Raw genomic sequence first — 13,196 nt, forward strand, 5'->3', positions numbered from 1 at the left:
TTGTTCTAGTTACTTAACTGTGTTGTGGCTTGTACAATGAGCAGTATGCCTATCACCTAAATAAACAACCTTCACAACTTTAATAAATTGGCATGCAATTGATTCTCACCTGCAAAATAGTGGCTTCCTGGGAGCAGCCTGTGTCCTTTTGCCTTCCTTTCCTGTTCCAAAACCTACTTCTGTTGTTCCCATCATACACTGACCTCAAGACCCACCTTAGCTGTGGGTGAGTCCCAAAGTGTTTGTTTGCCATTCTGTGCCATTTTCCCTAACAAAAGATGTGGCTGGAACAGGTTGGTCACTGGCCATTATGTCTCATTAGTCAGCCATTCTGGCCCCTTCTCTCCCTTTTTTCTGAACTCCAGACACCCACACAGCAGCCTGATAGCAAACTCTCCGCTTGGAGAAACTTTAAAGTCACTCTTTTTCTCGTTAGCCTTCGAAAACAAAAGTGATTCCCTGGAAGCAGAAGAGATCCAACTGTGTGAAGAGATCCTGGGTTCCTATGACCCTACTCTGTCTCATCAAAATATCACCCATATTATTCAGGTAATTGTTCTGTGCTGGATATGATGCAATGCAGAGGATATGCAAACTGCAGAGGCCACCATAACTTAGTCCTGATAGGGCGTAAGGTTGGGGCAGAACCATAATTATTACTACATCTTTGTAATGAGTTTTGGGGCAAAGATTTCCACCTTCAGATCATAGGTCAGCAATGCTGCAATTCTATGTGCCCTTCCTCAAGAGGAGAAAGACCCATTGGACTCTGTGGTACTTCTGAGCTTGCATGCATGGGATCTTCCCCATTTTCAGTTTTCTGATATAAAACTTGCGGAAGGGCTGCAAGATCCATGGTAGAGCACATGCATTGGGTGAAAAGGGTCTCATCAGTTCAAACCAGTGGGTCTGGTTTCCTCCGTAAGATGAAAAGCTGAGAACACCAGGTTTCAAATCTATATACCTTTTCTTGGGAGCAAATCCCAGAGTAGCTGGTTGAATTTAACTGCTGAGTGAAGTGGCAGAGGAATGGGCTCCTCCACGGAACTTTTCATTCCTTCCTGCAAAGGTCTCTTAGAACAAGGAAGCCCTGCCAGTTGAGCTTGCCTTGCTGTTGTCCTTTCAACAAAGTGCTGCTCTGTGTCTCCTCTCTTAGGAATTTCTGCCGTACCTCACAGCGCTACAGATCACAGAGCTTTTGTTGACCGCTATAGACTGCCTAAAGGAAGCCAATAAGAGCACCACAGCGGCATCACGTGACATCACATCTGTAATCCTGCAGCGATACATGCACAGGTTACATAGGCAGGTAGGAGATGTTTGGAGCTGGCAGAGACCCCAGCAGTGACAGAGGCGGCTTTTTGAGATGCACCATTACCATTTTAGACCCTGAGATAAACTGTAAATGGCTTTTACGGTTTATCTGTGGTAAAGGACCATTGATGGTCTTGGCAAGGCTCTGCCAGTGCTCCCAGGATGTTTTCCTGTGTCAGTGCCTAATTATTGATCAGCTGACGCGTGCTCCCTGTACCATAGAATTGCAGAGTTGGAAGGGACCGCGAGGGTCATCAAGTCCAACACCCCGCAATGCAGGAATCTCAGCTAAAGCATCCATGACAGATGGCCACCCAACTTCTACCAATCTTGGGGAGAACCCAAATGACCAGAGCAGGGGATCGTTGTGACTTCTCACCTCCAGGACCAGCCTAAGATGTTTTGCTGACTGAGCAAATAGCCTCCCCAGCCTAAGTCCAGTCACATTATTTTGGCACTTGAGACGGAAAATCCCACAGGCACTTCTCCCCCTCCCTAGCAGTGAAAGTACTGCAATAATAAATATCTTAAATACCTTAAATAATCAATATCTTAATGATTTGTTGCTTGGCCATGAAAACAGGGGGTCGCATCCATACCACACATTTAAAGCACGTGGCTTTCCCTCAAATATTCCTGGGAAGTGCAGTTCACCCCGACAAAGCTACAGTTCCCAGGATGCTTTGGGTGACATACTTTAAGTATATGTTTGCTTTCTGCTCTTTGAGGGCTCTGGTTTGTACCTTGTAGTGTGGTCCCTGCCCCAGCGCTGCTTCCCTCTAGCAGGGCATTTAACTGAAGCATGCTTGTTTCCTTCAAGGTGCCAGAAATTGTGGATAAGATCTACCAGCAGCTTGGTTCCATTTACCAGTACCAGGACAGGCAAATAATGATGGAGATCCTGGCTCAGCTGGCACATGCCTACATGGCAGAAGTATGCAGTGCCCTTCTCCAGTGCCCTTTACCAATCGACAGGTACATAGTTCAATGATGCTTAGCCCTGCTGGGTCAGCCTTCAATCCCTGGACACCTTGGGGTGGGGGAAACACGGGAATGGGTTCCCATTCTCTCCCACCTGCACTCGGGCCTCAGTGCTCCAGAAAATACAAATCAGAAAATACCTACAGCCAGCAGGGAAGATTCTTATGAGTGCCACCTTTTCCCGCAAGGAGAGAGTGGGAACCGGAACGGCCTCCCGCAGTCATCCTTCGCAACCAGTTCCCATACGGAAAAAGCAAACAGCTCATGGATTTAGGAGGGTTGGAGCAGAAGCCTGGTCTAGTTACGGAAATGTAGGAGGGCTCTGGATTGAGGGGAAATAGAGCAAGGGATTTCTGACGCTAAAGAGAGAGAGGCATGGCTGTTATTTGAGGGCAGAGGGGTTAGTAAAGCGACAGAAGCATTCACACACCTCAGGGGTGACATCTAGTTTGGCCCCCAAGTCTGCAGAACACCTTCTCCTCTCCATTTTACAAAATGCAGATTGGGACTTTCCCCTCGCACGCCACATCTTTTTCTCTGCCCTCCCCCGAGCCACTGTTTTTAGGGGGGTTGTTTTGGTTTTACTCAGCATCCAGCCTGCAGAAAAGTTATGGTGAACTCAAATGCTGGCTCACTACTCTGTTAATGTTTCCTTATGAGGACAAATCAATAATTTCTATTGGTCCGAATAATGGTATTGCACCTCAGTTACTTAAGCATAATGTATCGTTCCTGGTGGTATTCCATGGTGTACTTTTGATCCCACCACTGCAGCCATTGTTGCTCCCTGTGGACTCTTCAAAGTCTTCATTTATGCCAGGGATGAGGGAGCTGTGGTCCTCCAGATGTTGCTGGACTGCAGCTTCCAGCATCCCTGTCCATTGGCTATGCTGGATGTCCCATCAACACCTGGAGGACTACAGCTTCCCAATCCCTGATTTATGCACTCAGAACAGTTGGGAGGGAGGATAGGCAAATGACAAAGTTGTGGATATAGAAGAAGAAGAAGAAGAAGAAGAAGAAGAAGAAGAAGAAGAAGAAGAAGAAGAAGAAGAAGAAGAAGAAGAAGAAGAAGAAGAGGAGGAGGAGGAGTTTGGATTTGATGTCCCGCTTTATCACTACCCAAAGGAGTCTCAAAGCGGCTAACAATCTCCTTTTCCCTTCCTCCCCCACAACAGACACCCTGTGAGGTGGGTGGGGCTGAGAGACTTCAGAGAAGTGTGACTAGCCCAAGGTCACCCAGCAGCTGCATGTGGAGGAGCGGGACGCGAACCCAGTTCCCCAGATTACGAGTCTACTGCTCTTAACCACTACACCACACTGGCTCTCACTACACCACACTGGTTTCTCCTGACACCTGAAATGTTTCTGTTTCCCTCCCCTGAACTTGCAGGTATGCTTCTGAGATGTGGCATGTGTTGACCAAAACATGTTCCTACAATGACCTAACTCTCCTTGTGAATGTACTGCTGAAAAAGCTGCAGATGAGCCCAAAGGTCACGGGAAACTATATCACACCTCTGGCTGTAAGGAATTGTTCCAACTTGTCTGGATGGTTTTTGCAAATGAGCTCCCTAGAGAGAAGGAAGGAGGGGCATAGCTCAGTGGTAGATCATCTGCCTTGCCTGCAAAAGGTCCTAAGTTCAATCCCCAGCATCTTCAGGTCAGGTTGGGAGAGAACCCTGTCTGAAAGCCTGGAGAGCTGCTGCCAGTCAGTGTATGCTATACTGAGCTAGATGGACCATTGGTCCACTCAGCAGAAGTCAGCTTCTTCTGTTCCTAAAACAAGTTCCAGTACTTCTTCCAAGACTCCTTCGGCACAGGACCTGCTTTGGATGTGACAAAATCCCTTGTAGGAAAGAGCATGCAGCCTATATATGTCAGATCACATAATGATTGCATGCACAGGTATTTTCTAGCATGTACATTCACTGCTGCTTCCTAGCAAATGTAAACTCATGTAACTGCCAGCCACGTGACCTGCTAGCAGTCACATTATACAAATGTCCTGTGTGGTGTCCGACAGGGAGCATTCTCCATGCAGGGAGATTGTAAAGGAACTGAGTGATGTCACTGCAAAAGTGTTGAAATCCCTAATAAATAATCAGCAGTGATACATTGGCATTCAGTACTGCATGAATCGGTGCTACTTTTCTAAAGTTGCAGTCCTGAGCTTGCTTGCCTATTCACTCCATTGAATCCAGTGACTGCTACTTGTGAATAAATAGGCTTAGGGTCACGTTTCTTTCAGGCGGTGCCCATTCTTGCCAAAATCACATCCTTGTTAACTAGGCTTTCAAATCAATTGCAGTTATTATACCTTATTATATATACCTAATTATACAGAGGTTGCATACATCATTGACCTGACTCGGGAAGAGGTGTTTACATTTAAAATTAGTCCAGGAAAGATAAGTGGTTCAGGAGTAACAACCCCCAGAAACATAAATGAGCTCTGCAGAGAAAAGATCTTACCACAGTCTCTCTCTCCCTCTCCCTCAGGCTGCCAGCGCTTTCTCGAAGCTGTTATCTATGCCCAAAAGTTCGGAAGTGGCCCTCTACATCTTTCCCCGGCTGCTGATGGCACTGCTTGTTCAGGTGCACTATAGCATCAGGCACAGCGTAATAAAGAACTCAGATTCTCAGGAGGAATTTGAGCCTGTGGGGTAAATATGAGAGAAATTGTTATGGTAGGGGCTAAACGCACTCCCCAGAACATGTGAACATGCTCCTTTGTAACGGCATGCTTCCATGCACTATGTTCTCTTGAGTAAATCTCACCCACACAGAGCAGATCATCGGTGGGCATAATCTAGCCCTGGCATCAGCACCCTCAGGCAGCTGCAAGGACACCCCCCCCAAGGGGCCCACCACTTTTGCCTTGCCCTGAGTCCCTCCCCTTCCCCTTGAAAAAAAGCAGGTTGTTTTGGAGGCCGCCATTTTAATTTCTGGCAATGCCCTTGATGGGGCGCTGGTGGGTGGACACAGCATCGCACACATCAGAGGAGCCAGCGTTCTCCAATGTTTGCAATGATAAAAGCGGCAGTTCCCAAAGATGGCTCTTTTGCAGGAAGTGGGCAGAGGAAAGGTTGCCTGGCAAGTGGAGATGCTGGTAATGGGCTGGTTTAAAAAGATGATTTAAAAGGCCTGGCATGGTGGGTTTCGCCTGCAGGCCACCAAGTCTCCTGGATTAGATGGGGGAGGGGGTGTCCCTTCAAACAGTATGTCCTGCAGATGCAGTTCAGGAGTAGGACTAGGCAGCCATTCCTGGATAGGGGCAACCTGACCACAGTAGTCCATGCATTAGGAACCTGAAGGCTTGATTACTGCAGAGTGTGCCAGATACGGGGCTGCTCTTGAGTCTGGGTCAGAAGCTTCAGCTAGTGTTTAAATTGTACATAGAATTTCTCCAATGCGCTCTAGCGCTTCATCAATATTCCTACACCAGCCCTGTAAAGCAGACTAGTTCTATCCCCATACAGTATGCAGATGGAGGGTTGAGTCTGGCCTTAGCTAAGGCCACCTAGTGAGAGTGAGTGGGTTTGTGGCAGAGGTAACATCTGAACTGGGGACTGCCCAACTGGGAAGTCGCAGTTGTGCTACACCTGCTTCTTGATGTGTCTCATATTTGATTTGATTTTTAAAATTCAGCTATATTGTGGCAGCACTGAAGACTCTTCTCCTAGCTGCGAGGTGCTATTGTGAGTTTACGCTTATTGAGAAGGAGCGGGGCTGGGAGCTACTCACCAGCTGCGAAGATCACCACCGGGGAGTAGGCCTTATTGCAAGGTGCGCAGTGGTAAAGATTTGGTTAGAGCACCCCAAACATTTACAAAAATTCCCAAGTGTAGAGTTAACCGCTGGCCATAACGGTGTGCATTGTCTTTCCTAACCAGAGTCATGCTTCAGACCTCCTATTATTACGACGTTTTGAGGATCTTGTACCTCCTAGTTCCCTTCCTGGAGCGAGGTGATGAAGAGCACCAGATCACAGGATTGGCTTTCTTCAGCGAAGTAAGGAAGATGCAGCTTCTGCACTGTGGAACCATAGAGGCCTTTCTAGGAGTGCAGAGTGGCTTGTTGGCCTTGATTCCAAGGATGGCTGTACAAATATAGTGATACTGTAATGCCCACCTGTGACTCTGTGGTTATGTTCTCAGATAGTTGTATTGCTGGTGGTGTAAGTGGAGTTGGATCAAACAGAATATATTTGTAGCAGTGCATCTGAAGAGCCGCTTCATCCTGTTGCGTTTTGTGTAGGATGCTGCGGGCAGAATAAATTAGGTAAATATTAAAACAATACAGTTTTACTTATTAAAAGCAGAAGCTGTTCAACTGTGGCAAAACAAGTAATGACAGAACTAGTAATATTTGAGAAAGTGCATCATCTCTAATGCTAGGTTGGTCCTTATGTTCCTGAACATTTGGCATTAGGTCATGTCACATATGACATCAGATATGCAGCAAGTAGGCATGGCTCAGGGGAAGTGGCCTCACAGGACAAACTGGAACCTGTGCTGGCCAAATTTGGTCCCCATGCTGGAGATTCCCTACCCCTGCTGTGGTTGAATGCAGCACAAAGAATAAACCATATAAATCCCCCTGAAGACACAAGAATGGATGGGTGCAACCTACTGCAGGCCATTTCTACTTAACATGGACGAAGAAACAGATTGCATGTCCATTGGAAGGGCCACTGTGTACTTTGAAATTTTGGGTAGGATTGATAACCAAGTGCCAGAAACAGGTTAGTACATGTTTGGCATCTGAACAGGATTTTGGGGGTGTATCTCTCTGGAGGAAACTGAAGCAGGCGGTTGCTTGTGAACCAAATTCTCATGGACCTCTTCTTTGTCTTTTAGCTTCTTTGTATGTCAGAGGCCAGAAGACTTCCCAAACAGTATTCTTTGTATCGTCTGAAGCGAGGACTGACTAATGAAAACCCAGTCATCCGGGCATTGTGTATCAAAGGACTGGTTAACATCACATACTGGATAGGAAAGGTAAATAACAGGGCCTGTTGTATGATTTCACTGGATTTAGTTGATATATTCAGAAATATCTGTTGAGGATTTAATTGCATTCTACTCAATTTGTTTGCACAAGATTTGCGGAGCAGTTAGACAACATGAACTATTTACTGTATTGATAATTCGTTCTGATTTGTTTGTGGGGAGGTTCTATGATGTTGTGTCAATCAATTATTAGCCCATACTTTCCAGTGTGTTTACCCACAATTTTCCTTATTAGAAAAAGTCTGATTTTGGGTGAAGTGCATTTGTTATGAAAGAGCACAAAATCAACTTTAATTGAGCAACCTGAATTTTCCAGTATGTTGAATTGAATCCCATCCAAAAATAGCAATAATCTCCAAAGCCTATGAGTTATGGTCACAAATTCTCCAGAACGTGGCATAAGCAGATTGTGCCCTAAACATCTATCGGCACATGGAATGTTCTTCAGCATTTTGCATGCTTAGGATAAAGATTTTTTAAAGTATTCTCATCTCAGTTGAATGCACTTATAAAATATTCCCACAATTGGAAATATTGATAAGCCATCTTGTCTTACTTCTGAGCAGGCATGTATAAGATTTTATTTTTAATAGACTTTATTAGTTGGAGAAGGTAAGTGCCGTACATTATATTACAAATAAATCTTAATTCTCCATTGCTATTTCACTTTCTTTACCTTAAAATTATGTTTCTTGTCCACTGCTTCATGTTTAAACATAACATCCTGATAGCTTGTTATCCATAGGTCTGGTACAGTGGAACTTCAGTTTTTGAACGTAATCCATTCCGGAAGACCATTCGACTTCCGAAACGTTTGAAAACTGAAAGTGGAAGCCTCAATTCAGTAGGGAAACTCAAAACAGAGACTGTGTTGGACGTTCGGGTTCTGAAAAACATTAAAAAACCGGAGCATTTACTTCTGTGTTTTCAGCGTTCAGGAGTCAAAATGTTCAAAAACGGAGCGGTTCGAGAACCCTAGGTTTGACTATTTATTAACTTAAATTATGCCTTTCCATGCAGGAGGAAGTAAAGATTGTATTGCCTGCCATGACAAAAAGTCTTACTGGGATGGATGGGCGGCTGTTTGTAGATGCAGTTGCTGAAATTGAGAAGATTCTTATTGGCCCAGAAGGAGCAGACTGTATTTGCGATATCAGCCTTTCTCTCCAGGAACTATTCAGTGATGTAAGAAAGCAGTGTCACACTGGCTGGGTTTTGTTACAAGCCAAGAGGCAGGCCTACCCTCTCACAGAAGTGATTTTATCTTGAGGTCCCATTGACATTGACATCCCAGTATGATGCAGTGCCCCTAGAGTGTGGGACTTAAAGACTCTCAGATTCAGATCCCTACTCTGGCACTGCCATTAAAGAAACTCAGTGTCCTTGTGGCTGTCGCTCTTTTTCTTGGCCTAACCTACCTCACAAGGTTGCTGTAAGAATAAAATAGCAGGGGAGAATCGCGGGGAGCAAAATAAACAGCTAATAACCCTGCCCAGAGATAGATGCTGCACAGCTTTAGTAAGGTAAAAAAAAATGGAGATAACCCAATAGATGTTAAAGTCTGAGGCAGAAAATCCTAATGTGGTGCCAAAAATATAGTAATAAGGTAGACAAATTGTCATCCTTCAACAATACCCCAAAATCAGAATCCCCCTATGGAGGAAAAAATGCAGCAGCTACTATTCACTCGTATGAACCGTTCCACATAGCCCTATACAGCTTGGGACAAGAATATCTGAAAAATAATCTCATCCCTTACATACCAAACCAATCACTGCACTTAGCAGGATAGGATATACTGCAGATTCCATCTTATCAGGAGGCTCATTCCACATGAAGTGGAATCTGGCTATTAGTGTGCTGGTATCTCCCTTCCATTACATTTCAGACAGGTAGAATCTTTATGGTCTTTTCAGCATCTGTTGGAGACTTTCCAGTTTCAACAACCCTTCTAAGTGGAGATTTTTATCCCACTAGTATTACATTACTCACATATGCAGTATATGTAATTGTTTTTAACTGTTTTTAATATATAATGCTTTTCGATTACTTTTATGTGATTGTTTAAGATACTAGTTACAGGTAGGTAGCCGTGTTGGTCTGCTGTAGTCGAAACAAAATTTTAAAAAATCCTTCCAGTAGCACCTTAGAGACCAACTAAGTTTGTCATTGGTATGAGCTTTCGTGTGCATGCACACTTTTTAAATTTTGTTTTAGATACTTTTGTTGTTGTTGCTGGCATCCGTCTGTCTAGAGAGACAATGGAGTGGGCCTCCGGGGGTGAAGTCATACTGCTGCATTAGCAGCATTGAAGTGACGTCCCCTGGACGCAAGCCTAAGCAGTGTGTATGGAGGACCTGGGCTGCCCAGACAACAAAGACCCCACCTCTCATCCTCACTGATGTGGTCCAAAGGAAACCAGAGCAATACATTTGGCACTAGTTTGCCATATGTTTTTATTGTATTGTGAAATCGCTTTGAGTTGCTTCATAGGAAATAATTCAGAAATGAAATAAAATTATCTTTTTAAAAAATAATAATAATCTTTATTTCAATTTGGCAAAACAAATACAAAAAGAAATATAACAAATAGCAACGCAAAAAGAAGAAAGTAAAAGAAAACAGAAAATATTAACCAATGATTATATAAACAAATTAATACAAATCATATTGAAAAGCTAGGAAAGAGAAAAAAACGAAAAGAAAGGCAAATCGAAAACATAAATTTGAAATGATATTCAACCAAATCATATTTAAATATCCGATATAACATATAATGCAAATTAACATAACTCAGATTTCAACCAATTATAATATAGCAATTAAAATATCATATCAATTTTTGTATTCAGATTTTGCAATCTGTCAGCTAAAAGTTACAGTTAAAAGTTGACTCCTCACTGCCCATACATGGCTTCCCTTTTGTTCACACTCATTAGTTCTTGCTTCTATCTAAGCATCAGTTGTATTTCCTCTCTCTTTTCCTTTTATTTTTTTAAGATTTTCTCATTTTCATTTTTTCCCTGTTTTTCTTTTAATGTAGACATACCACCAATTTGATATTAAAGTTTTCTTTTATTAAATAATCTTCCACCTGTTTCCACTCACTTATACATTTTTGCTTGGGGATGTTTCTAATTGCTGCGGTCATTTTGTCTAGGTTCATGAATTATGAAATAAAATTATCGTTTAAAAATAATAATGGAGAAATGGGATTACAAATTTTTAATCGGGGCCGGTATGCATGTCACTCTCTACTGAAACAATCTCACTGCCTTCTTTTGTTTTTGAGACAGGAAAGAGCAAGTGTCCGTGCTTCCGCCATAAGTCTTTTTGGGAAAATGGTGAAACGGGCTAAGAAAAATAACAAGCATGCAATGAGGCATCAGGTACTAGAAAACTTGGTTCCATTACTTCTGCATCTCGAAGAGGAGGACCCTGACATCCACAAGGCAAGCGTCTGCCAACATTTCTTTATTTTCAGGGGAACAATCATGGTTCTCACCAACCAGATAATTTAAAAAGTTCTCTATTCTAGCCTTTTCTACCTCCCATCTGAGTGCTTGTCTTGCCAAAGGCAATGTGGTTCTTTTAAAATGAGATTCAGACGCAATGCAAACTACACAAGTGAGTGAGTGAGAAGATTAAAGATTTTATTCTAAAACAGCAAGCAATGTATACATACCAACCAAGCACTTCAGTTTGCCACTTGGAAGCCCTCGAGAAGCAGCGAAGTGACTCCCCCAGGTAGCCTCAGTTTGCACGGTTCTGCGGCCAATCAGTCTGTGCACAAGCTTCAAAGAAATTCTGCCCAAACCATTCAATTTTATAGATAGCCCCCCCCTCCCAATGCCTCATTTTCTTTTCTTTTTTTAAAAGACATTTTTATTAAATTTCCAATTAAACACATTTAGCAATAACAAAACAAACAACAACAAACATAACAAACACAGAACTTTTCTTCTAACCATCTTATCAATTATTACAATTTTCTTTGCTCTGCCGAGCTTTGACTTCCCTCCCTCCCCCCAAACGGTTTTTTTCTGTCCAATCCTGTCTTGCAGTTCCTTTATTCCTTCTATTTAAAGTCAATTCGTAGGATTTATTTCAGTCCTGCAAGTGTCTTTAAACTTCTACAGTTCTCCTCCATATAGTCCACAAATTTACTCCAATCCTTTTGGAACTTTGACTCTCCCTGGTTTCGGATCCTGCTAGTCAGTCTTGCTAATTCCGCATAGTCCATCATTTTTGTCTGCCACTCTTCAATCGTTGGTAACTCCTGAGTTTTCCATTTTTGGGCTAACAAAGTCCTAGCCACCGGTTGTCGCATACCAATGCCTCATTTTCTCAAAACAATGTCCAACATCAAAGAAGGTACCCATCATTATCCTTCACAACTGATGAGGCAGCTGTGGGGGGTGGGCTTCACCTCCTCCCAATGTTCTCAGGGCATCTAAGACTGTTCTCACACCATCAAAAAACTTAACAAGAGCGAGGGAGGGGGAAGGAACAGAGGCAGGAGGGGCTCTGTGTCAGTCAGATCACTAACTCCTCAATACATTTTGTCTTCCGGGTGCATTTCCCATACAGTGCTTTCATGCTTCCTTGAGTGTAAATATACTAAACTTCAACATTCACATTTCCTGTCCCTTGATGAGCAAATACCAGAAGGTGTGTCCTTCCTAAAGACTATTCAGTAGTTGGGCGTTGTGTTTTCTGAATGGTGTAAAAAAAACAAACTATATATCATCTCCATATCTTGCAGGAATGTAGTTATGCCTTAAATGAATCCTTTCAGTTCCTGGGATGGAAACTACCAAAGCAGGTTGTCAGCAGGAAAGCTTGGCCCGAGAATGAAGAAGTTCTGGATGAAACCTGCCAGTACCTTGTATGTTGTCTACAAGTTCTGACTATTGCTTTACATTAAACAGCACCGGTTCTCCAGGATGTCAGAGTCTTCCCCAGCCCTATCTGGAGATGCTAGGGGTTGTCCCCAGGGTATTTTGCATGCAAGATACGTGCTCTCTACCACTGAGTACAAACCCTTCCCATTGCTTCACTAAAAGTTCTTTGCTGGTACAAAGGAGTCTAAAGACAAGGACAGCAAGAGAGGCAGAACACAAGCCTGATTGTGGCAAGGGTAATGACCTCGAAGGAATTAAAACAAAAAAACCAACAGCCACAATTTTTTGCATTTATTTGTTTTTTTAAATGTGTAGATTTAAAAACTGTCTTTTAGATTAAGGGCAAAGTGGGGTGATAATCTTTTTGAAAGATTATGGGCTGGGTGACATCCCTAATTGTGACATTTTGGAATTCTGGGGTGGAATTCAACACTGCTGTTTAGCTCGCATAATGGCTTTCGATCCGAATGTTGCTTCTGTGTAAGGGGTGATTTTCAAAGATGCTCTCCGCCTCTTCTGTTAGTGCAGCCAGTTGCAGGAACAAAAGCCATGCTGTGAGCTGAACAGCTTTCTTCATTTGAGTCTTCCTAGCAAGCTGATATTTGTCCATCTACAGACTTCTTTAAAAATCAGATATGATGATGATGATGATGATGATGATGATGATGATGATGATGATAATGGTTGTATGTTTATTTATATAGCTCTTTCCTAACTCTCACACCAGCTCTTTATTTTTATTTTTAATGAAGCCAATTACACATTTCTTGAGTTTCCAGGTGCAGAAGCAAGAGGCAAATCTCCAGAGATTCTTGTACCAGGACCTTTACTATACTCAGAGTGAGCTTCTTCCGATAAAAAGGGCTTCCATCGTGTTCCTTGGTAAATGAAAAACACAAGTTCAACTGTTTGCATTACCTCTTGCCATGACCTTCATTTTACTGTAGAGAGGATTCCTTAAAATCATGCAGATTCCCCTAAA

The 13,196-nt window shown here is 43.1% G+C and overlaps 1 protein-coding gene across 11 annotated transcripts in view; it reads left to right on the plus strand.

Annotated features, from left to right (window-relative positions):
* PARS2 (prolyl-tRNA synthetase 2, mitochondrial) overlaps positions 1–13,196 on the plus strand; it is a 37,221-nt gene that overhangs the window by 20,719 nt on the left and 3,306 nt on the right. For 8 of the 11 annotated variants that reach the window (XM_088674007.1, XM_088674011.1, XM_088674009.1 and 5 more), the window contains 12 exons: positions 437–549; positions 1,157–1,309; positions 2,135–2,289; positions 3,689–3,821; positions 4,798–4,961; positions 5,947–6,084; positions 6,192–6,309; positions 7,158–7,298; positions 8,331–8,495; positions 10,607–10,762; positions 12,076–12,198; positions 12,994–13,096. In XM_088674007.1, the coding sequence (XP_088530133.1) occupies positions 437–549; positions 1,157–1,309; positions 2,135–2,289; positions 3,689–3,821; positions 4,798–4,961; positions 5,947–6,084; positions 6,192–6,309; positions 7,158–7,298; positions 8,331–8,495; positions 10,607–10,762; positions 12,076–12,198; positions 12,994–13,096 (1,662 nt within the window). Of the gene's footprint in view, positions 1–436; positions 550–1,156; positions 1,310–2,134; positions 2,290–3,688; positions 3,822–4,797; positions 4,962–5,946; positions 6,085–6,191; positions 6,310–7,157; positions 7,299–8,330; positions 8,496–10,606; positions 10,763–12,075; positions 12,962–12,993; positions 13,097–13,196 lie in introns of those variants that run through there. The other 3 variants (XM_088674012.1, XR_015951038.1, XR_015951039.1) reach the window with 3 other exon arrangements.

This window comes from Zootoca vivipara, chromosome 7 (assembly GCF_965207765.1).
Source record: "Zootoca vivipara chromosome 7, rZooViv2.hap1.1, whole genome shotgun sequence".
Taxonomy (NCBI): Eukaryota; Metazoa; Chordata; class Lepidosauria; order Squamata; family Lacertidae; genus Zootoca; species Zootoca vivipara.